At 35.8% G+C, this 25,772-nt stretch overlaps 1 protein-coding gene across 10 annotated transcripts in view; it reads right to left on the bottom strand.

Annotated features, from left to right (window-relative positions):
- smash (smallish) overlaps positions 1-25,772 on the bottom strand; it is a 62,986-nt gene that overhangs the window by 13,951 nt on the left and 23,263 nt on the right. For 8 of the 10 annotated variants that reach the window (XR_011033329.1, XR_011033330.1, XM_068297568.1 and 5 more), the window contains 3 exons: positions 21,115-21,176; positions 13,562-13,605; positions 928-1,372 (listed from right to left, as the gene is read on the bottom strand). Coding sequence is in view for 8 of the 10 variants with exons in the window: in XM_068297568.1 (XP_068153669.1) it covers positions 928-1,041 (114 nt within the window). In the remaining 2 variants the exon portion in view is untranslated. The remainder of the gene's footprint in view (positions 1-927; positions 1,373-13,561; positions 13,606-21,114; positions 21,177-25,772) is intronic. The other 2 variants (XM_068297559.1, XM_068297562.1) reach the window with 1 other exon arrangement.

Raw genomic sequence — 25,772 nt, 5'->3', positions numbered from 1 at the left:
AGGGTGTCCAGGGTGCGGCGGCCTCTTGACTGGAAAGTCTGAGTGTCCGAGTGTGGGCAGAGTTCATCAACTCAATTTGTTGTTTCTCTCATTTCTGTAAAATCCTATTAAGTATTTACTTTATGTCTCGCAATTTTTATAAGCTGGCAGCTGTTGCTACTGCTTCTGTTGCCTTGAACTGCCTTTAATTGCATATATATTGAATATATGTATTCGCATCATAACATGAAAGGACTTATATGGCAATTTAAGCCCAAAAACGAACCTTGGGGGCACTTTAGACTTTTGTGAAATCGAGCTAACATTTATGTCAGCCTGAAGAGTCTTTCTAAAGTCTTTACAGAAATTAAAGCAGAGTTCAAGTCTTTTGATTTGGCAAGGCTGTAAATATATTGGAAAAGTTCACAAAGAACAGTTTAAACTTTGCTTCAAGTGCTTTTCGCCCAGCAACTTATGTATGTTGGGCATTGACGTACACAGCAAAAAATAAAGAGTTAAAGTATAACATGGAAAAATAAAGGGTTTTCAAATGAAAATGTTTAATTTTTTCTATTGAACAGAATCCCCTCTCCCGTAGACGCCTATGATTTCATAAGTTGCCCTGCATTTTGTTGACGGAAGTGTTTGCCCATGAAGTGCGATTGCCATGCACACGCTTCGCTTGACTTCTCTTTTCTTTTCTACTGTCGCCTGTTTTGCCATAAGTCTGGTCATAGTGGGTGGGTCAAAGCACTTGGAAACCTCTTAGGTGTTTTCTTTTTAGGTTTTTTCTTTCTTTTTTCGTTTCAAAGGAAAAGCAAAAAACTTAGTTACATGCATATACATTTGTGCACGCCTCACTGAGTGCTTGGATATAGCTGAACTCGACAAACAAATGTGTTCCAATATGGATTAATTATTATAGGGTACAGTTGTTTGGCTACTCACCGTTTTCCTGCCACAACCATTTGTGTCGCCACCATTGGTGGATGAGGTTGCTGATGTTGACATTAGATCTTCCATGCTTCCAACAACATCCTGATCAGTGGTAGCTGCCTCCATTTCTTTGAATGGTTCCTTGTGTCGTCACTTGTGTATAGACTGGTCAATCGAAATGTTGTCTAGAGACGTTTTCTTGTTCCCTTGATGATGATGATGATCGATTTGGCCGGTTTGTACGAACTACCTCACATGGCAATAACGCCAACGCGGCTTCTGCGGCTGTTGCGACTCTTTAAAACAACAGCATTATCATCAATATATGTATGTATATATATAAATTTGATTTCGAAATTGATATTGCTTTCGGCTTGACGACACCCACACACACTGATATTTGGGGCTAGGTGGCCATCACAAGTCAAGTAGTTTCAAAGGTGTCCAATTTCATTAGCTGCAAAGATAAAAGACATAGGCATAAAAATGCATATTAATTGATCGTCGTGTCAAATGTAAGTATGCATAATTTAAAATTCATTAAACTAGACTCTAAAAGACAATAACAATGACTGCTGAGATGGCGAAAAGGTGGGCAGGTGTTTCTGTAGAAAAGAATGCTGAGCCAGTTACAGCATCCGTTAAGGATGAAGCAGAGAGAAACTCTTAAACATTTCCTAAGTACAATTTTGAGTTCAATTAACATTCATCAAAGTGCATCATCCATAAGATGTAAGATGCTTTATCTAATTGTGCAACTGACTTGACTGACTGACTGACTGTCTGTCTTTCTGGTTGTCTGAGTGTCCCCCACGCTGGTATGCGGGTCAATCTTCTTTTGCCGTAGTCATCAAGCCGCACATTCACATCGTCATTCTCATCCTCATACCCAACAACTTAACTCAACTCAGGCGAGTTGTTGTCGGCCTACGACTTTGTTTCGTTGTTTTTTTTTTCTTTTCTGCCTATTGTCTTTTGGTCTACTCCATGGTGACCCGGTATTTTTTGATCGTTTTGCTACGCTTTTCATTCCCTCCTACTAATTAATAATTATTAAGTATTATTTTCTTGTAATCGAGCTTGTTAATTATTAATTTGTGTATAGCTGCGACACGATTTCGAAAGCTAGAAAAGTTTCAAGAAGCAAATGCTTTATTTTAGAGAAAGAGAATCAAGCCTTTACATAGAATCTATGGGTGGATAGGTAGGCGTTGCTATCTATCATAATTATTAAGGCTTAAATGACAGGCACAAGACATGGGTTTCGTATGAACAATTTGATGGATGATGAAAAATGAATGGATCGATTCGATTTGCTTGCAGCTGACCTTTAAAAAAATGCATCACAAACAAAATCAAAGAGAAGCGAAGAGAATGGAGCTGCATTTATTGTATGGTGCAAATATGATCTAAGGAATTTCAACCAATATACAAATAAAAGAAACAGAAAGGAATAGCTTGGTGAATAGTATTAACTTGTCTAAAGTACGCTTAAGCGTTTGAGTTCAAAACTAGCTTAGACATAAAAGTGTAAACCTATTTAAGCTCAATGTGATTACTTTTTTTTTACAAGTATCTTAAGTAATTTGCTTTAAATGAACTATAAAGTTTGACTGTTCTTAGTTCTTTAATTTTGTTAACACTTTCTCGTTATAATCTAGTTCAAAATAGACGTAAAATAGTAAAAGCTATCATAAGAGATCACTGTTGAAAGCTTTCACGAATCTCAATGAATTGAATTGTTAAATTTTCTTTCACTCAAGTCACGGCTAATCTGTTTGCATTGGTTTGAATCGTATGAATTACCAAGATTGGATTCAATGATCCAATCTATGATCATGATCATCTTCATTCAACTCACTTACACATTCACACATGTCACTTCTGATCATGATATGCACATTTTTCTTATGTCAACGTTGTTTTTGTTTTGTATATATATGTGTTCAAAAGACTTCAAAGAGCAGGCACGCCAAAGCATATCAGGCCACGGCACGCGGCTAATCACTATAAGCATACAGATGTTGAACACTTTGTTGGCCATTGCTAATTTGCATATAAAATGCAACGACACAACACATACACAGATAACGCTAACAGCAACTAAAAGCCAGCAACAATTAAAGAGCGAAACTTTCAAATTGTAATAATTAACGGTCAGACGCCTGACACTGTCGACTTTGTCCCCCAAGATAATATGTACATGTAATCGTTTCGACCAGACCGAACCAAACCAAACTAAGCCGAGTTTAGCAAATTGCAATAATTTAAATTTAACAGAAAATAAAACAAGGTTTTTTTTTACATAAACAACAACTTTGCAACTTTCCACTAGTCAACTAGAAACAGTCAGAGAGACAGTGGTACAAACGGACGCATTAGCAATAATTATTAAGCCAACAAAATGATAATTAGATAAATACCACAAGAAGTAGAAAAGACGAGTTTAAGGCGGCAAACATAAGATGAATAGATAAAACCCAAACCCCCTTCAATCGTTCAACCTCTTGCTTACCATTTAGTTACAAATTGTATCAAGATGCTTGTCTTGTGTATCAGAGAGAAAGAGAAAGAGAGAGAGAGACAGACGTGTTGAATTAATTGATAAAATGATCAAGACGATGGTGGATGAATGGATGAAAAAGAATTCCAGCAATACAGCAACATAAATGGCGCATAAATGCCCAGCAATTGTCTTTGACTTGACTTAGCAATGATTTGCCACTCATTAGCGTTAATTAACAAATGGCAGCATTGCCAACATCAAAAGAAAAGGGTTCGGAGATCACACAGAGTTGCAATCTTGCATTTAAAATCATTAACAATGGCAAGTCTTTGATTTGGTAAGCAAAAACAAAATATACAAACATGCATGCATCTTTTTTCTTATAAATATTTTATTTACATTGGAAAAACTACTGGAAAATCAACTCTAGCACTTACCCGCACACATACACACACACCGACATTTTGCCAATGTAAAAACCGAAAACAAACAAAACTCATTCAGCTCGTTTTAAAGAACCCCTCTGGCGCCTATTGTATATCTAATGGGTTAGACAAACAATAACCGAAAGAGGTCTAATTAAATATTTATCAAGGGATTTCAATCTAAAGACCCAAACAACATAACGAATTTTCCTCTTATCAGACAAGTAAAATCGCTCGACTAAGCCAAGATTATGAGCATTATTAACAAAGAGAATACAATGGATATGGTTTGTTTTTCAAGTAAAACACACAGTAGGTAATAGATAAACAATAAAAAAAAAAGAGGGAGAAAGAAAATGAGACTTAACCGCATGACCACAAAGCAATCCCTATTGCATTTTACACTCTCTACGCCCATGTTAATGAGCAACTTGAAGTACATAAAAAAATGGTTCACTTTCGAGTTGTAATGTGGTAATCAAAAGTAAAGCAAAAGTGGAACGGCAACGCAAAAGCTTGACCAGGTGAAAAGCCAAGTTAAGGTGACATTGTAATAAATGCTTAACGTGACTTCAAATTAAAATTAAATCACGAAAAAGTGTGAAAAAGAAAAATCATTAAGCAGCCAAGCAAACCCACTAATAAACCAACCAGCCATCCATCCATCCATCCATCTAGCCAAACACCACCCAGCTTGGTGATGACTTCTCCTTCACTAGGTGCTGGAGCGCCTCCTGCATTTCTTTTTTCACTCGCTCTCGCTGTGTCTTGGTGTCAAGCTCCGTTAGCCCGCCGGCCACTGACACTAATGACATTCAAATTGTTGCGCCAAAAGAAGCCATAAAACAAAAAATACAAAACACAACGCACACACACACAAACACATACACACAGAAGAGTAGAGAAACAAAATCAAAGCGCAAGACCGAGAAAGTGCTGCAACAGACGGACGGGCCACAACGAAAGGCATGCAATTGAAAGTGTCGCCGTCGTGTTGTTAGCGTTGATGTTGCTTGATATGCAGCCATCATTCATGCCTTGGCCACAGTGAGCTGAGCTGAGCTTGGCTCATAAATCGAAGCCATGACAACGGAAGGAGAGGGGCCGGCCGGCCGGCTGTACCACCCCACCGCTGTCGCTTCAATGAATTTCAGTAATGTAGTGTAATGTGTATTCACCAAGTTAGATATCAAAATAGATACATAGACTCACGCCCTCCATAGACTCATACTCATGCCATGCCATTTTCACTCGCCACAAATGGAGGGTTTCATAATGCACTTGACTATGGGCACGATACGTGTTGATCGAACTCATTGCATTGTTATGATTATTTTCCATTATGCCAAAGATTTTTTATGTGGGTGTGCTGTGAATGTGCCTTTTCATAAGATATATTTGTTTTGGAAATTTTCAAAAAAGAAAAAACAAAAACTCATGGCGTATGCTTAATATTTGTAAAAACTTTTTAACTAAAAGGAATTGGCTTGAAAACAACTTTATAATTAACTTCACTGAAATTCATGATTCATAAGCTTACAGCACTAACCATAGAACACATAGATGGGACAAACTCATGTTTTTATGATTGCAAACGCTAGCCCAGTCATGGAACCCCAGAGAACTTCGGGAAAACCCGAACGCTCGTACTCTCAATCAGAGCGTAAAATGGGGAGAGGGCCAAGCAGCTACGAAAATAATTTAGTGTAGCACAGACTACAGAACGACGAGGGCAGGCCTATGTCGCTTGTGATTTCGTTCTGTCAATGTATGTGTACACTCGTCGGTACATGCTCAGGCTTCGTAGTGTGTGTGTGACGTGAAGTTGTACAACATCGCATTTCAATAGCTCGCTCGACCAAAATTTTTAATTTTCGACAAAACAGCGACAATGCGAATAGGATATGCCCCTGAAATCGTACTCGTTAAAAAGGTTTTTCTTTGCCTATTTTTTTATTTATATAAAAATAAACAAAAAACATAACGAAAAAAATAAAGAAACAAAATAAAAAAAATAGACAAAAAAACCTTCGTCAACGATAATCGAGTTTATTTCTATTTTGTTTTTTTCCCTTTTGTTTATTTTTATTTCGTTTATTTTTATATAAATAAAAAAATAGGCAAAGAAAAACCTTTTTAACGAGTACGAGTTGGGATTCGAACCAGGGACATTCCGATCGCCAAGCGAGCACTTTATCGGCACAGCCACCGGGATACATACGAAGCTGAGGCCAATATTTCTTGATATTCTTTCGACAGGGGCATATCCTATTCGCAATGTCGCTGTTTTGTCGAAAATTAAAAATTTTGGTCGAGCGAGCTATTGAAATGCGATGTTGTACAACTTCACGTCACACATACACTACGAAGCCTGAGCATGTACCGACGAGTGTACACATACATTGACAGAACGAAATCACAAGCGACATAGGCCTGCCCTCGTCGTTCTGTAGTCTGTGCTACACTAAATTATTTTCGTAGCTGCTTGGCCCTCTCCCCATTTTACGCTCTGATTGAGAGTACGAGCGTTCGGGTTTTCCCGAAGTTCTCTGGGGTTCCATGACTGGGCTAGCGTTTGCAATCAAAAAAACATGAGTTTGTCCCATCTATGTGTTCTATGGTTAGTGCTTACAGCTTATACTACAGTACTGTATACATGGCGTATGGGTAATATTCAGTTTAAATGCCTCAATCACTAAAAGACTGACTTTAGTTGGATTTGTTTCAAGTTCAATAGAAATTTTCCATTTGCATAGTCAAATGTAAGCAATATTCAAGTTTCTGAAGAAACCGTGTTGCGCTTATTGGTTAAACATATTTCAAATGCAAGCTATTTAGTTTTTGTTTCGAATAGATATCGTGATATCATGATATCGAAAGAATTTAATACATAGGCATTGAAATATTTATAACCTTCATTTTTCGTTTTTTTTTTAATTAATCGTATGTATGTATATATTTTTGGTTTTTCTTTCAAATTCATAGATTGTAGGGGAAGGCGAAACAAATGAAAGTGAATCAAGTGTGAAGTAAAGTCTTTGTCTGCCTCCTTTCTAATCACAGCAACAGTCAGCAGCCATCAGCACCGACAATCGGCAAAGGCATCAGTTGGCCAGGTAGCAATCTTTGGCATTTCTTGGTATGTTGTTTGTTTATTTGTATGTATATCACTGGGTGCCGATCTGTTGTTACTACGACTTTGTATTCCTACTATTCGACAATTCGACACGCAAAATTTTCAGTTCATTAACATTTCAATTTCGATAAAGCCATGCACTTTCGCTCAACAGCAAACAACAGCAACAGCAGCAGCAGCAAATCAAAAGATACAAATCAACAGTCATGGAGATTGTGTATCTATAAGATTGCCCATGTCAGTTTTGTAGATATTTCTATATGTATATCTCTGTGTTTTCTTTGTCTGTGTGTGTGTTAATAATAGTTATTGACTTAACTTGGCACATTCTTTTTTTTATCTTTTGAGACAGCAGCAGCAATTTGTAACTGTAAATTTGCCAAATCAGCAGCTAGAAAATTGCATAAAAGCAAAAAAAAAAAAGAGAAACACAAAGCAACAGCATCAAACGGTATGAAAGGAAAAACCAATCCGAATTCAAAACCAAACAAAAACATATTGTGCACAGTGTATCTGCAAGATTTGCATTCTAGCAATTTGATTTCAATTTAAATGTATCTGTTAGATACTTGCATGCTTCCAACTGTTACTGCTAAAATGTTTGTTTGTTATTGTTGTTGCAATCGTATGGCAAATTATGTTGCCATCTGGCCAAAGGAAAAGCAAATGCATTGAAACTGATCTCTTTGGTGGCTATGAGTGCTGCTGCTTCATTAGCTGGAAAACGAAACAAAATGGAACGCCTCCACGAACATTTTCAATGCTGTCAAATTTCTTCATTAATTATTACAAAAAAAAAAAAAAAAAAAAACAACTACTACTTCTTAGTTATTTAATCAAAGCTCATTCTCTTCCATATCCAATTTCATCTACACCTCCTGCACCTTCTCCTCCTCCTCGTTTTCGTCCTAAGGCATTGGCGGCACACGTTCACTTGGACTCAACCATTTCAACTTCAACTTCAACTCTGTTTGCCCGTAAGTCAACCAGCAGCCGGCCTCAGTCTGACCCATTTCGCGTGCCTGCCATATATTTCTCTGTTGCTGCCGCTCTCGATCGTGTGGCAGTGGCACTTACAAAATACAACAACTACACCAACAACAACAACAAAAAATCATATTATTTGCATTAAAAATGAGTTACATGTTAAAAATTTAAATTCATACACACCCACCACACTGCAAAACACGCCTCAAATAAGAAAAATCGACCAAGAACATTTTCGGTTCTCTCTTTTGGCTTGGCTTTGATTTTCGATTTAATTAAAAAAAGAAGCACAAAAAGTAACCACAGCTTACAAAAAGATTAAATTGAGTTTGTTGGAGGCGTGGCCAGAACTAACACTCTGTATAAACTTATATTGTTGCTTGATTAACTGTAATCATGGTGGATTAACTATCATTTAATCTCTCTATATTGAATTTTAAAGGATCAACTCTATGAAACAATTTCACATTGTTCTTTCTCTTGTTTATTTTCAGCTCTGTTATTTTTTACCATTCTATTTTTCTTTTTACCAATGTTTATTTCTAGATTTTAATGTCTTTTTAACGTCTTCCCCCCTCTATCTCTATCTCGCTTTCCAAACTTTTATTATCTTTTCAACTTCAAAATAAAGTAAGAGTATTCCATAATCATAAATGCAATTCGAAATCTCATATCCCTTTTTCGTTTTGCCGTATTGTTGTAAATAATTTTTTGTTCACTTTGGCAAAACAAATCAAAGTCATGCGTAGGCCGGCCGTTTTTTCTTTTTTGTTTTTGTTTTCCGTTGTTGTTTTTGGCTCATGTTAAGGTTTTGAGGCTAATGTCGCCGTTTGTATGTGGAATGAGGCGCCCCCAAGAACAGGCAACTCAACTCGATTGATTGCTGGGCCAAAAATTTCATATACATACATACATATATGCCTTCGAGTTACAAAACAGTCCGCAGCGAACAAAAAAAACAACAAGCGACCAACCCATTAAAGAAACAAAACAAAAAAGCGGCAACGGCAGCAGCCACGCCCAGTAATACTCCCTCACCCTGCCTCCCCTTATTTTAGGCAGTCATCGCACATGTGCAGCACATGCCATGCAACCAGGAGGCACATCAGAGAGGTCGGTGGTCTTCAACTCGAACTAAACTTTAAAACTTTTCCCATTTTCCATTCTGTTTTTTTTTTCTTTTCTTTTTTTTTATGCGCTTCATTGAACGTTTATAGAATTTTTCATTATTGTTTTGGGGCCATGATTTTATGTTGGGATGCCTAATTCGACCTGAATTTATGCTGGCTAATTGCTGGGCATCAGCTCTAGTTCCCGCCAGTCTAAAGAATCTGGCAATTATTTGTGGAGGTGGTCGTCGATTTAATCATACCAAAATACATACAAACATGCATATACATATACATATGTAGATTATATAAAATGTGGGGAATTCTATTAGTTAATTATAAATCTAAAATGTTTATGAATATTTTCGAATAAACTTTATTATTATAAAAGCTGTTTTTTTTTTTACTTATTGATGTTCAATCAGTTGTAATCGGCATTGATCACCAGAATATTTTTGATTTTTTGTCGAAGATTTTATCGAAGAGATCATGATCCTGTGGCCAAGGTGTTTTATAATTTATTCAAACAATTTTCAAATTTAAGCCATCTCCACCCTATGAGCCGATTAGTCCTTAGCAAATTCCAATTGATAACAGATTTTTTTTATTATATTATTTTTTCTACAAGGGCCCTATTCGTATCTGGTCTTTCTATCTTTTTCACAAATCGAATCCTATGACGATCATGATGTTTTTCTTTAGTTTTCGACAATTACGTTTGTTGGTAAAATATTTAGTTGAGTAGTCGGAAATTTAACATACATCTAGTCTAAACGTTGTTTTTTTTTGTGTTTTCCCTTAATTAACCCACAAAATTGGACTTATCAATAATTGCAGCTATTATTATTATACCCTTGCAAAAAGGGTATATTAATTTTGGTCAAAAGTGTGCAACCATATATATATTCATGATCGATGTCCCTCCATCCGTCTGGATCAGCGCAATCTTCTCCTAGACCGTAAGAGCTACAGAGTTGAGCATGTAGGCTTGTATATCCTGCACAGGTTGTATATCTCGGATTCAGCCGAATCGGGTGACTATATCATATAGCTCCCATAGAAACAATCTTTTGGAAACAGTGAACTTCATCAATAATTTCGTTATTTGGCAAGGGTATACAAACTTCGGCAGGGCTGAAGTTATACCCGGCCCTCTGGTTTTTTCTTTTAACCAACTCGTATTTAAAAAAAAATAATGGACAGTATAATTCATCATTTATAATCGATATAGCCAAACATGCGGTTCATAATATTTCTGCTCTTTCTTCCGATCATTGTAAGTTAACTGAGAAAATTGTACAAATAACATTTTGAAGAGTATTCATTGCTCTAGAATTCAGCGAAATTTAAGTTTACCAACTTAGTCTGCGAGAGTCTTAATAATAGCGTCTTAGAAGTTAATACTTGCCGACTTAAGGCAGTATCACGAATAAAAACGGTTATTAACTTCGAATCAAGTCTTAAGGAGACAGTAAATGTAGTAGGGATTCATGGAGAAATGTTTAAGCGGGCCAATGGCTATAAGCCGTGGCTCTTTAATGTCACCGTTGAAGGGTGTCGGTTTTATAGAAAAGCATATGATCCAGTTGCCAAAATGTTTTACAATATATTCAAGCAATTCTCAAATTTAAACCACAGTTGTCCTTATTATCCGGTGAGTACCTCGGACATTTCTTGTTGATAAAACATTTAGATTTCCATGATCAATGTACATAAATTTGTTTTCTTTTTACAAGGGTTCCATACGTGTCTGGAACTTTCATGTTTTTCCCGAATCGATTCCTTTGCCGTTGCCAACTGGTGATTATCTAGTTATGGTCATGTGGTCTATTCATAACCGTCCGACATTGTGGTCAAATGTTTCGTTCTCATTTGAAGAGGATTAATACTTTTAATTTTGTCAAAGGATAAATATATTTATGTGTAATTGCCTTATCAGTCTTATAAATAGATAATACAAATAGTTATCAACATATTTGTTCTAAGTAAATATTCGATATGAAATACACGAAATTTCTCTCTTGACTGTTCACAGTCAAGTCGAGTTTTGCAATCGCAGAAATGTGGAAAATTAGCGTCAGTTACGATACATTTGCATTAAAAGCTGATAACAAAGTTGAGTAAATTTAAACCCCTCAGTTCATAAGCACGGATCATGCAGTTGAGAGCATTCGTTTGGACATTTCTATACGTCGGTGCCCTTTTCACTAACATGAATGTAAGGATCTAACAAAATGGAACTCAAACCAAATATATTTTCCCTAACTTGAACTTTTATAGAATGCAGTTATATTCAAACTAACAAATGCTGTGTGCGAGAGCTACAACAAGTCCTGGGTCGTCCTAAACACATGTCGTTTGAAAGCGGTTGGTCGAAACAGAGCCACTTTGAATTTCAATTGCACCATATTCTATCCTGTCAATGATTTCCGAGTCCATTTGCAAGTGTTTAAAAGAGCAAATGGCTATAAGCCTTGGCTCGTGAATGTCAAGCATGATGTCTGTCGATTTTTGGTAAATGCCTATAATCCTATTGGAACATTGATCTATAACATGGGCAAGGACTATACTAATTTTAATCATACTTGTCCCTATGTAGTAAGTCGAAATTATACGTTTTAAATATCTAAATTTATATTTTTTCCCCTAATAGGGCCATTAAATAAAAAAAGATTTTTATCCAAAATTGGAGCTATTACGTGTTCCCCTGCCAACTGGTGATTATTTGGTTCCAAAGCGTTGGTTCTATGATCGAAAATTACAAATAGATGCCAATGTCCGCTTTGCATTTGTTGAGGATCTAATGAAGCATTAGTCCTCACTCAATAATTATACATTTTTTGCCTATCCTTATCTGTTATCAATCTTCTTACACTTTCGTGCGGAAAAATACTTAATCGGTTTTAAAAATTTACCCTTCAATGAACAAACTCGAAACTCCCAATAAGAACAAATTTTTGACATTGAAAGGACACTATGCAGTGGGTACAGTTCAGTTTATTTCTATCTTGTCTACTTCTGGCTTTATATTCCAACTCAAATGTAAGTTACAAGTATTTGAAAAACTAAATACATTATAAACATCTATCCATATAAAGGCAGATCGTACTATTAAACTAACAAATGCCATATGTGAGAGCCACAACGAATCGTGGATTACAATATCCACTTGCCGCTTAAAGGCAATCAAAAGGAACAGAGTTCATTTCTTTCTAAATGCTAATGCTCTATATCCTTTCAATGATGCTAGAGTTACCCTACAAGTTTTCAAGAGGGCAAACGGATATAAGTCATGGCTAATCAATACAAAATGGGATGGTTGTCAATTCTTAAAAAACCGCAAGCATTCGGTGGGAAAGTTTGATCTTGTGGAAGAATTTTCGAATTTTAATCATACCTGCCCATATGTGGTAAGTTGGAATCTTAAAGTTTGTTATTCTATGCTAGTTCTATTGATTTTGATAGGGTGAAATTGTGGTTAAAGGATATTATCCAAAACCTGAAATATTACGACTTCCGGTTCCATCTGGTGATTATCTAGTGGAAACGAGATGGTTTAATGGAAAGAAGGCCCTAATCGATGTAAATGTGAGTGCCATTGTCGTTGAGGATATTTTTGAGTAATAGGAAAATAAGCAAGACTTTATTTGTTTTTTTTTTTTGAGGCATTTTAAAATATATGTCAAAATGTTTAAAATTGGACAACAAGTTATATAAATATAATTTGTTTTTGTCGCCGACAATTTGCTTTTGTTCCCCCTTCACTGACATCTCTTCTGTTTATTGGTGTTGCAATTAAAAACTAGCTGCTTTCAAAACGGAAACCATTTAGTTTTTTTCTTGTTTCTTTCTCTACTTTTCGTCTACACCTTCTCGTACTTGTGTCTTTTTCATACACCTTGCACCTTAAGTGCGGCTCGGTGCACTTTTGGGTAACGGCGGAAGCAGTTGTCGACTTTTTATGATAAAAAAAAAAAAAAAAACAAAAAAGTAACTTGAAGTTTGTTGCTTTGGTTAATGTTGTTTACGGTTATGCAACCTAAAATTTTGTTGTTTCTTATACACACATAATTGGGTTGATTTTGTATAAAAAGAAACAACACCAAAAAAAAGAGACCCCCTTAGTTTTGTCCATGCTGTTGTTTGTATACCCTTGCAAATCCTTTTATTACTCCATAATATATATGTAACTAGGCCTAGTTAGAGCTTAATAAGCTTGAATATTCAAATGACAAATGGTCGTCGTGTGGGTTAAGACAACTTTTGAATGCCTTTACCAAATCCTTAAGATATATTCTGACAATTTAATCGAACGATCTACTCAATGCACTGTACTAAACTAAATGTAGATTTACTTCATTTTGCAAAAGAGTATAAAATGACAACAAAACGATTGCCCCAGATGGTTCAGAACGGTGTACAAAAAGGTAACAGCAAAAGAGTGAAGAAATATAATAAGATAATTATGACTTATTTCACTTACCAATTGTGTTAATTGCGATTATTGTCAATATTTCAATATAAATTCTGAAAGTAAAGAAAATATATATAGATTAATTAGCAACTAAGTACATTATAATTAAATATAGCCATTCACTTGGCTCAAATATAAGTATAATCGTATATAAACCCTTTTTCTAAGCCAACTCTTAAGATATAAGCATCCAATTTCCTTAGCTTGTCAAACTGTAGGCAGTAAAGTATTGTATAAATTGATTCTTAAACTGCCATTATTTTCGACGACTCTAAAACTGTAGACTCTTTATGGCCAGCCTGCCAAACTGTGCCTATCTACAAGATATTCTGCGATACGACGCTAATGAAATTCTCGTTGACGTTAATTCACACAGTGAATTGCGCCTAGAAGAGAGGAAAGATGGGGAAAAACCGCATTTTTAACAATTCTGCGCACAAATGATAAACAAAACTTAATCTAAGCACATATCCATATATCTTTCATCTTCATGAGAGACCAAGACAAGTTCAAGCTACCAAAGTTAGGCATAACCACAATGTATATAATATCGACATAAGATGAAAAACTGATGACGTTTCTTCTACAAGCCAAAAAAAAGCAGCCAGAATGACAGAGAGAGAGTGGGAAAGGAAGGGGGTTATAAATAAGATATCTTTGGGGGCCTAAATGGATGTGTGTGCTGAAGGGAGGGGATCGGTGGGTTTCTCGAGGCCAACAGCTTTTGTGTGGTGTAAATCCAAGTTCTACTTCACCAAAGCTACCTGACTGTGGCGGAGTAAGACACAGTCTCTAATTCTATTCACTCTTGACCAACATCCAACATTGAATCGCATCATTCTAGCTTGAAAACTCTTTGCTGCTGCTGTCCGGTTTCGCAAAGGCATTGCATATATGTATTTAAGTGTGTGTGTGTGTGTGTGGTTTTTACTTAATTTACTTTACTGTTATGTTTTTGCTTTCCGCTTGTTAAGCAAGAGCCAAGAAGTAGCTGCCAGCAATAGCAGCAGCAGCAGTCAATCGACTTATGTATCTGTCAGATACTTTTTTTTTTTTTTTAACTGCGCTGCTGCAATTTGACATTTTGTTGTTGGGTGTGAGATGACGGCGTGGGCTGAAGCATTAATAATTTCATAACCGTCGTTTCGTCAAATAATCATAATAACAATAATGCCAAAGGTTAATGCCAACAACTTGTTGTTTGTATTTTTTTTTACAAACAATTTGGTTCATTTGGTCAGCCATGAGTTGCAGTGTATTATGCAATACTATATTGTTTCTTCAGTGACTATTTTATTTCTGTTTTTCTGTGTTGTTGCTTCATTTGTTTCATTCCCCATTCGATACCACGTTATATGGCCTTTCTTGTCTCTTGTTTGCTTTGGCAATTAACAACACACCATAAACACAATTAATACCAGCTCAAATCAATAACGATTTGCTGTTACGACTGTGATATTGCTTTTATATATCTTTGATTTTTATGGATGCATGGGATATTTTTACACCTCCTCCAACACATTTTTAGTCGTTGGCTGTTGACAAAGAGAAGTCTTTGTTTTGGCCGTCTCAATGGAATTGAAATAGATTGCAATTTATGAAATTTTTTTATGGTTTGAAAATCGTAAGACTATATCTCGATTTATGAGCTAAAGAGCTTGTGCCTGACCTTCCTGGCACATTGACCCAAATATGATAAGTCTTTTAATCTAAATAACATAAAACCGAGAATGGGTCAATGAGTGGGAGGATGGAGGAAACTTTAACAAGGTTTAAACTATGCAGAAAAAAGGTTAACAGTTTACAGATTGATTTTCTTTACAGCATGCCAAACTGTAAGGAACAACTCCTATGAATTCACAGCCTAGCTAAAAGAATTTATGACCATTTTGTATTAAGTGCGGTTTAAGACTTTGCAAGTTAAAACAAAAAAGGGAGGGCGTCGAGCTTAAACCAATGGATAAGTGCTTATAATGTCTATGAATATCCGGCTTAGCTATCTCCAACCCTAACCAAGGCAGAAAGGAGACAACATGGCGACTAAAGTAGTAGATAAACATTGTCTCAAATGATGAAGGCAGGGAACAAGTGCTGAAAAGGAAGAGGAACCTAGCCATAATGACAACATGACATGCAAAAGTTTTGTCAAAGCGCCCCAGACAGAGGGGCAAACAATGTAAGCTTGGATGGATGATGAGTTGAATGGGTTACCACCACCACCACCACCTACCAGTAGTCTGTTGTGTTCTTTCTGCTCCTTCTGCTCTTCCTACCTCACAGTGATGTGTCTCTCTCCCTCGCCTTTGGGCCCAGACATAAGTAGCCGATGCATGCGGGCGCTTTAATCAACTGAGGATTTCGGTCTTTGGCGGTGGTAGAACGGGGAGTGGAACGGTAAAGGCAGAGATTTGGTGTTGTTTTTCTTTAGCACGTTATATGAATAACTAATTGAGAGGGTACACCATAACATGTATGCATGTACGTATGTATAAAGAAGATACATGACCAGGAGTATGTCTTTTACCGCAGACAGACAGAGAGAGAAAAAATTGGCACATAAAAAACTGAAAGAGCTAAAGTGTTGTCAGTTAGATGGTTTCTAGAATTAACCGAAAATGAACTATTACTCTTACACCTAAACCAAGACCTTTAAAAACCTATACGTCATAGTTAAGCTTGTTTGCTAGCACTTCAGTTGGTCAGGACATCCTATATCCTCCAACTTATACTTAAACAAAAAACCGTTTAAACATCTTAATTTTTAAAGGGCTCTCATATGGATATTGTCTAACATTAACTATGGACTTCCTGTGGACAGTTTGTGGCTTCAACGAGATACTACAATTTATGTTGTTTTTCCTTTCCGTAATGATGCATTTGTTTTTTCTCCAAGTGCATGGGTAGTTATGTACGTAATCTATGTGCATGTATTGTGCGGACCATCATCATCATCACCATCTCGAGGGCATTGCCAGTTGAGGGCGTTGCGCTGTAGACGCTCTGAAGCCAACCATGACTGGGCATAAACAACATGAACAAGCAGCAGCAGCGGCAACAATAACACCAAAATCAAGAAGAACCTCATCCCTGGCCTAAGAAGTGGAGTAGGACAGCAGCATTGGCATTGCCATCGACATCGGCAGCATCTGCTTTAAGACTCAACCCAAAAGCCATCATCATTATCATTATCATCATCAGGCTTAGAAGAGTTCGATTCTTTGAGCCGAAACTGGTAGCACATTTTCATATTGTTACTTTTTTCTTTTCTTCTTTTTTTTTTGCCAGGGCTGAGTCATCTTTGCTGGGTGCTTCACAATCTCAGTAGCCAACTGGCTGCCTGTATTTTGCATTAGGCCAAGTTCGATGACTAAGCAGACTTGTTCTGGTCTTCACTCTCCTCTCCTCTTCTCCACCCCTAAGCTGCTACAAGTGACTCTTTGAATTTGCCTTTGCCGGCCGGCATAACTTTAATGTGACCACATCGACTCTTAAGCCTGATTGCTTTCTGCTGTCGTTGTAGACTTGAACTTGGGCCAAAACATGTACATCGAATTGTGTTTTCCCCATCAGCAGCAAAGAGTAAAGATTAAAACAAATTATGGAAATATTATTTTAAAAATTCAAATGACTAATTCTAATAAAACTTATTAGGTTCACTTTTTAAACTCTTCTCGGTTTGGATCAGTCAATTTTTATATAATTTGTTGCTTTGCCAATTGAATTTGCCCCACTAAAAATGCCAAACATTTTTCCAGCGAACAGACAACAAAAAAAAAAAAAATGGTTTCACTTCACTGAAGAAACTGACAAAGATCAGTAGGCAAACAATAAATGAACGACAACTACAGCAACAACAATAACAAATAGCTAAAAAGTTGTTGGGCGGAACAGAATAATTTTGCATGATCATTGTGCTGATTCCATTTCATTGAATTCTATATACAACAACAAGTATATAATAGAGTGAGAGAGAGCGAGGGAAAGAGATAGAAAGCAAGATATCCACTGAACCCCAATGAATTCAAATGAAACTGAAATTAAGTATTGATTACCATTGGAAATTGGAATTGTGTGATGGATGATTGTTGGAACGAGGATGTTGATGGGGGGTGGGGGGTAAGGGAAATTGAACTGAAATTGGAACTATAGCTTGCCTCGTAGATTTACATCAATCGTAAATTGAGCAATGTACATAAATTATAGCGAATATGGCAACAGGCTAAATCCAACTGAAAATTGTTGCAAATTAAGTAAATCAACAGTTTCAGACACACGCACAGGTTTAGCAGCTGTTTTCCATCTGTTTGGTCATAGATAATTCTTAAACATTTCTAGACCTTTGTTTTGTCTAATTGTAAGTGCATTTAATTTTTGTTTCGCTGGCTGCATTCTCATCTCATAGCCATCATCGTCATCGTCAACAGCGTGATTTGGTTTGGCCTTCACTTTGTGTCACGGTGTCGCAAGCATTGGCTTTGAAAAAGAACAGAATACACTCAATATGGACGGTCTAGAAGTCGACTTGCTGATACCCTGTACTTGGTATGACAAATGGATATATTATGTCTTCTTATCCGACTTTCAGTTACTTCCAAAAGATCCTTTTGAATCACAAGGGCATCTCTACTTCAGATAGGTTTTACCTATTAACTATAAGATATATTCTACCATTCAAGCATACCCTAAAGTCCCATGGCTAGAGAGTAGCAAAATGTAGACAACGACATTCATTTCTAGTTATTCTTCATTGTTTGTTTCTATTATTTTTGCGATTGCATTTATTTGGGATTTCAAACAAAGCATTGCGGTGACAAAAATAAGTATTTGTTAAATCATTTTTGTTAGGCAAACTAAAAATAGTAGCGCCAAATCATGCAACTAAAACAGTATCTATGATGCAATTTAACATATTTAAGCACTTAGTGATGATTTATAAGATGAACAGGATGATGAAAGTTGCACAGCAAATAGAATATTTTTCTCAGCCTCCAAATGTCTGACTTTTAAGTATATACATAGATGTTTGTACGTATATAATAAGTATATATTGTAGGTACTTAGTCTTTAGTTCTATCCCTTTCTATCTTCAGAGATTCAACGAAGCATGCAGAGCTTAGCAACCAAGCAAACGCACAACGCCCACCAAAAAATACATGGCAAAAACTAAACTTGCAACAATTGCATTGGAGACTTCATGTGAACCATCAGCCATTCCAGTTAGATCTGCAGCCATTGTATTCAAACTTATCTTTATCTACCTGCCACATATAGTTTTTAATTTTTCATCTTTATTCGTTTCGTTTCGTGCTTTTTGTCTTCTCTATTCGCTGTGGTCGCGTAATCAGGGTGTAACAATTACGCGTTTTCAGTTGCGGCAGCTCTCATATACACGTATGTATGAATACCTGTATTGTATCTAAATATGAGTTGATGTGTTGTTGTAGATGGGCAGGTAAAGATACTCAAGCTCTGGCACTGACTCTGCCGCGCCCCGTCACGTCTTCCGTTTTAGCTGTGCTTTGGCTCGCTGTTCTCATTCCATTCGATTCAACTGAACGAAATGATTTTGAAATTATAGACGAACTAATACAGAGACACACACACACATATATACTGAAATGTCTATTGAATTTTTTATTCGACTTATTCGTACTTTATTTCAATTTTGTGGTTAAGCATTTTGCTTCATGGCTAATTAAACGCCATCTGTTGGCCATAATATTAATGATTTCACATCACTTCAATGTATTATCGCTTTCAAGGTGTGCAGTTTATCAACAACAAAAAATTGAAATAGGAATTTCAGTTCTTTTTAGAATGGCAAATGAATCTAATAAGTACCGTTAATGCCCGGTTTGGGTGTGGCAGCAACCACCAATCAACCACACTAGCACCACCACGACCACCCACTTACACAGACCAACAACAACATTCAACTAAAACAATGTTTGTGGAATTTATTGAGCAAATTTGTGCTATGTGTGTAAGCAAATTGGTCAAATGGCATTTGAATGAATTTGTTAAACAATTGCTTAAAACAATAAATATTTTGGCTATAAATCGACTCAACCCGACATCGTATGCGTGATTGTGTACGGCGGCTAAAGAGAATGGCTTGGGTCATAGCCTCAGGTATCAAATAGATACTTAAATTTGATCACAACGGAATTTAGTGAACCATTTGAAATTAATGGCACGGTGTCCTTATATTATAGATTACATAAGAGTATCGTTTCGATTTCAAACTTCAACTATACATTTGAAAAATTCTGGCATTTGAAGTTGATTAATTTTTGACTTTAATACCAAAGATGAACGAATGTTAGGAAACATTTTATTCCTAATAATGTTTCACGATTAGATTTCAACTTTCAAGTATAGAAAACGATAGATCTTGGCCCACACATTGATTGGGCTAACAAGAAAGACAATCATTCATATTCTTTCCATTCGTATGAGTGTGTGTTTGTGTCAGATGTAAAGATACATATCTAATGGATTCGGTTAGAAATGCTAAGACTTGAGGCGCCAAATTTCTTATTTATTAAGAAATTCTAACGGTTAGCAAGAGACAGAATCAAAGTGGGTGAAAGAGAGTGTAAAAGGGGGGTAAAAGAGAAATAAAGCTGGCAGCAAAGTGTTAATAAATGATGTAAATCAAAATGCAATATGCAGAACAAAACGCCTACACGAAAGACAAAAAAAAAAAAAAAAACACAATTGCCAATGCAAAGAGAATTGATGAAAATATTTCATACGCAGAAAAGCAAAAGGAACTAAACAGCACACAGTGAACAGAACTGAGACCTGGCCAGACCAGGCCAGACTAGAACAGAGAACCGTGGCAGAGACCAAAGACCAGGCCAGGCATAGATCATTTTCTGTGCTATTTTTAAATAAAAGCACAAGCCCCCAAGGCATATGTATGTATAGATAGATAGTTCGGGGTCTAACCAAGCAACCCCCACAGACTGAGCGCGTTTAGAATGTATAGATGCAGATACATACATACATACAAATACATACATGTGTACTTATATTTACATACAAACATGTATCTTGACTCTAGTCAGTCGTCAGTGCCTGTCATTTTGATTTCGTAGCACCGACTTTCATCACATCACAGGGAGCGAGAGACAAAGGCAAAGATATAGGGATAAATCGTGGAAAGGGATGGAGAGACAGAGAGAGAGGGGGGAGTAAAACTCAACTCAACTCAACTTGCATGTCAAATTAATTTCATTCAATTTAAATGCAATTTGACGCTGTTTCACTTAGTGTAGTCCCTTTTTGATAGAGTACATACTACGTAAATGTATCTGTTTCTGCATCTGCATCTGTATCTGGCAGGTATCTCACACATCTCAAATCATCATGATGCTGATTCAACGTTAATGATGCAATGCCCTGTGTGAGACAGCAAACTGTGCGTTTTATTTGTCTGATGCCTTTTGATTAACGACCCTTGGCTAACGAAAATTTTCTTCATATTGAAGTGCATTTGTTTTGTTTTGGTTTTTTGGGCTTTTTTTTTTTGTTTTTGGTTATTTGACTGGGCTTACCTCTTGAAATTGTCAGTTTAAGTGGGTAGTTATGCTTGGTGCTTGAGGTTTTTCGTTGGGATCTGTAAAACAAAAGATATACACAAAGATATATACAAACACTTAGACAAGATGTGAGACAGATTTGTAAGGAAATATCCGTGTTATGCCTTCAATTTAGTATTAGTTTAAGCTCTTTAGATCTTAATTAAGATGATCAACAGAAATTCAAGTCATTTTTCCTGCTATTAATTAATATTTACTATTAGCACCCGTTTAAGCCCTCATCAAAATCTCAGTAGGTTCCTTTTCAATAAAATATGCACGAGGCCCTCGAGGAGAAGGTTGACTTGAAGCAAAAACAAAAAAATTAAGAAAATTAAAACCAAAAGTTTATGCTCTTCGTTTTGACCCATAAAACGTTTACCGCTAAGCACATTCAATAATCATTTAGAAACAATAAAATTGCCCTAGAGGAAATCAAAAGGCAAAAGCAAAAGAAACAAGCAAACACAGACAAAACGTAAAGAAAGAAACAAAAATCATGGTATATTAGCTTTAATTAGCTAAAAAGTGAAAAAAAAAACAACACAACACACACACAGAGACTTACAATTTACTTTCTTAGTATAAATTTTAAAAAATCATTAGGGCAGCAAGTGATATTAAAATTCTGGTGGTCATCTATCTGGCTGGCCGCTGCTAACTGATGTACTACTTTCAAGTAGCTAAAGGCAGACAATAGAGCGAAAGAAAGAGAGAAGGGGGGTCGATGGGTCTAAGGGCGGGGTGAAGATGGCAAAGAAATTGAGTACACAAGCGTTTCTGGAAAAGTTGTTCACACTTTAATGTGAAAATTTGATGAATGTGAAAATTCTACGGCTAAACATTTTTCTTTTGATGATCTAAGCAGCACGTAGAAATCGTGACACAGTTACGTGAAGACCAAGTAAGTAGCCCACATCATATACCACTGTGCAATAAAAGTTTTAAGGTTCCACTGTAAGATCTTTTGACAAGTTCTCTGACCTCATCAACGATTTCATTACAAACAAAGAATCACCATAAATATTTCATCATATTCATTCGATTGCATAATTTAATGTAATTGATCATTATTGATTGATGGTTCTATATGTTTTGTGTCAACTTTTACAACTCATCAAATCTATTTGAAAGTCCCATCAATCATAATTTGAAATATATCATTTAAAACTATTTACTCGTATAAATTAAATTTTGGTGAAATATGTATACATATATGTTTTTTATTTTATACACGTTTTAGCCATTCGGTTTGCTCTAATTTTCATATCCGTTTCGGTTCATCAACTTTCGTTGATTTTTAAATGACATAACCAAAACAAAACTTCAAAAATTACCGCACATATTTACAGCTATACGCAACTATTTGTGTAATTTGGTAGTAAATAATATTTAATGTGCAAAATAAAATAATAAAAAACCAAAGCCAAAAAGGAAAAGTTATGACATTTTCAAAACTAACCAACACTCAATCAATTCAGTCATTAAATACTTTTTTTTTGCTGATTTTTTTTTAACAGTTTTATTTTATGTTAATTTTTTGTGAGTTTGTGGTTTTACTAGTCGAATACCCTCGCCTTGGGGTACATACGTTTTATTTAGAAGATTCCTCATATCTAGATTTAGATTATTACTCATCTAGTTAAATCCCTTGCTGATGATAATTTCCTCTTGATTCTGCGTGACATTTTCAATGTCAAAGTGAAAAGAAAACATCAACTGTTTGCAGAATTATATATTTTGACAGCATTTAAATGCAATTTTATTAAAATTATTTATATTTACTGTGACGTCGACGTCGACGTCCACGACGACATGCAGACGACCCTGACACGAGAAATTTTATAGACAAAAATAAAATATATTTTATTTCATTGTTGGCACATTTATGTCACATTATCAGTTCAGTTTGAAATTTATGAATATAAATTGCGTATACGCCCCCTACGCCTTGGCCCTGAAAAAAAAAAAAAAAAGCCACACACATATCCATTTAAAGCTGCGCAAAAATTTTTCATTCACTTTGCCATTCTGTTTTCTCACAATATTTTGTTTTTTTCTTTTCTTTTCTTTTCGTTGGCTCAAAGTAAATAAATTTTTTGCTGCTCATATTTATGCAGCTGGAGGCCTCCATCCAGTCTCCTCGGATCATTCAGTTGTTGTTTCTGTTGCTTCGTCACATTTTTGTGTAAACATTTTACGCCTTTTGCTACTTCTAAATTTAATTAATAAATTTCTGTTCTGTTCTGTTTGCGTTTCGGGCTCTTTAAAATGGATTGTTTATGAGATTTCGAATGGCTAAGACGCAGTTCGTCGAGTATAAACACATTTCACACACTCACACACACATACACACGCACACACTTTGGTCTAACCTCCCGTAACGGGTCAGAGTAAAGGGCTAAGTGAAAGGCAAAAATAATGACTCTTTCTCGCTTTCTGTCTATATCTATCTTATATGAGTTTATTTTTCTTTCTTTTTTTGTTTGCCGTTTTTGCCCGTTTTCAATTAGGCCAATGACTAACCGATGGGAGGAAATCTTTCTAAATGGGGCGTGGAAATTTGCAAATTTTTGGTACATATTTTAAATGTCAAATAGAAAAAAAGAGGAAAATAAACATATTTCAAACAAATATCTTGACTTAACCGGATGAACAAAACTTTTAAGTCGCTTTTAAATGTTCTTCCCGTTTTCATTTACATATTGCCGATAGTTTTGTTTGAATTTAAGACGTATTCAAGTGGATTTACTGCTTCCAAGTCAAACTAATCAAACCTTTTAAGCCATCAAACAGTTAACTGAACATATTTTAGCATATTTTGTCGAATAGTTAGTGCCAAATTATGATGTTAAGTAGAGTAATAAAAAACATTTCACATATCATTAGGCAAACTACAGCTACATCCGCAGAGCAGAAGCAATAACCTATAAATTGCTTAACTTGAAAAGAACTCAAAACGACAAAACCTTTTTATTTTTCTATTTGCCGATTATAGCCGAATCTATTCCTACCTTGTCTCCATTTAGGTATGTACAAATCTACGTGTATTTAGCTCTCTTTCAGATCAGATCAAAAGGTTATCCATCTATGTTATTTTCTATGCTTTTCTGGTATATAATTTACAGTTTCGCTATAATTTATGTACATGCATAATGAAACAGGAGTGAGTGAATGAGTTAGTCTGGGCTAACTATAGTTGGATAGACAAATTCTGAAAGCGATTAGCATTTTTATATAATTTGCGAAATGAGTTAAGTTTGTTGCTTGTTGGTAACAGGTTATGTCCCAAAAGTAGTATAATAATATCATGATTATATAATAGAATCAAATCAATTTTGTTAAATAAATCAAATGCAAAGAATTTTCAATGAATTTCTATTGTTTTTCTTTCCTCTATCTCTCTCTCACACACACACACAGAGGAGAAAAGCCAACAGCTGCATTATGTTTAATGACAAAAGCTGTGAAATGTTTAGTTAAATTAAATAGAAACACATTTCGTGCGCCATAAATGATGATGACATAAGCAAGCTATTTTAATTGCGATTTCTTTTCGATTAAAATCAAATCAAAGCAGCAAATTTTTTATTTTTTTATTTTGGAAGATTGGCAACATTTCTTGCGCTAAACCGAAAATGTTTCGCCCTGGCCATGGCATTAATTGAGAGGATTTTAACCAGTCTTCTGTGCTTTTGTTTTGTTTTTTTGTTTTTTTGCATTATATTGCAAAATATATGGTACTGAACAATGGCGGTTGTGGAGGTGCCATTAAACCATGCACATGCATAGTGGTAATTATTGTGTGCAGCGTTAAACAATAAGAGAGGGGCCAAACAATTCAACAGACTCACGCACAAGTTTTCAGTATTATTATTTTTTTTTGTTGTAATCTGCATTGTTAATTTTCTTTTAATTACATTTGCTTAAATACAATTTTCTCCCCTATTGCACGAAAAGATTTTCATTGATATTAATGCAGATGTATATCCGTTTCCTTTCCTTTCCTCCTTAGTAAGTTCAATTTGGTCAACTCTAGATAACCATTTGGATTATAAGATTAACCGATTACATTCTGCTAACGTAGTGAATATTTTCTCATTGTCAGTGTCACTCAGTTGCATTAAGAGGCAAAACAAAATGTGACCATTATCCTCTTCTTGAGCATCATCATCAAGTTGAATTTGTTTAGCCATTAGCTGTCGTTGTTTACTCGATAAGGCCAATGCAACATTGTTGCCATAATAGTTTGTTTGTCTCTCCTCATCAGTTTATCTCTCTTCTTCTTGTTCAGCTGCCTTTTATTATTATTATTTTGACTGTTATGCTATGGCCATCATCATTATCATCATCGTCGTCGTCGTCGTCGTCGTCATCATAAGCAACATCACTATTTCTTTTTTTTGGCTGCACGAACTTAAACTATGAACGTATCCGCCGGAGTGCATTGAACCTTTTGGCCGAAAGTGGCGATTGTTTATACACAAAAAACTACACCAAACCACACCACACCATACTGCCATACTGAATAAGTGAGAGAGAGAGAGAGATTCGAATGCCTCGTCAAAAGCAAATTGAAGCTGAATGATGGTTTTTTTTCTTTTGTTAATGTCACATCGTTTTATGTTGACAAT

Source organism: Drosophila tropicalis, unplaced genomic scaffold (genome assembly GCF_018151085.1).
Source record: "Drosophila tropicalis isolate 14030-0801.00 unplaced genomic scaffold, ASM1815108v1 contig_859, whole genome shotgun sequence".
In the NCBI taxonomy this organism is placed as follows: Eukaryota; Metazoa; Arthropoda; class Insecta; order Diptera; family Drosophilidae; genus Drosophila; species Drosophila tropicalis.
The sequence above is the reverse complement of the archived record's forward strand: the minus strand, read 5'-3'. Positions and strand labels throughout refer to the sequence as shown.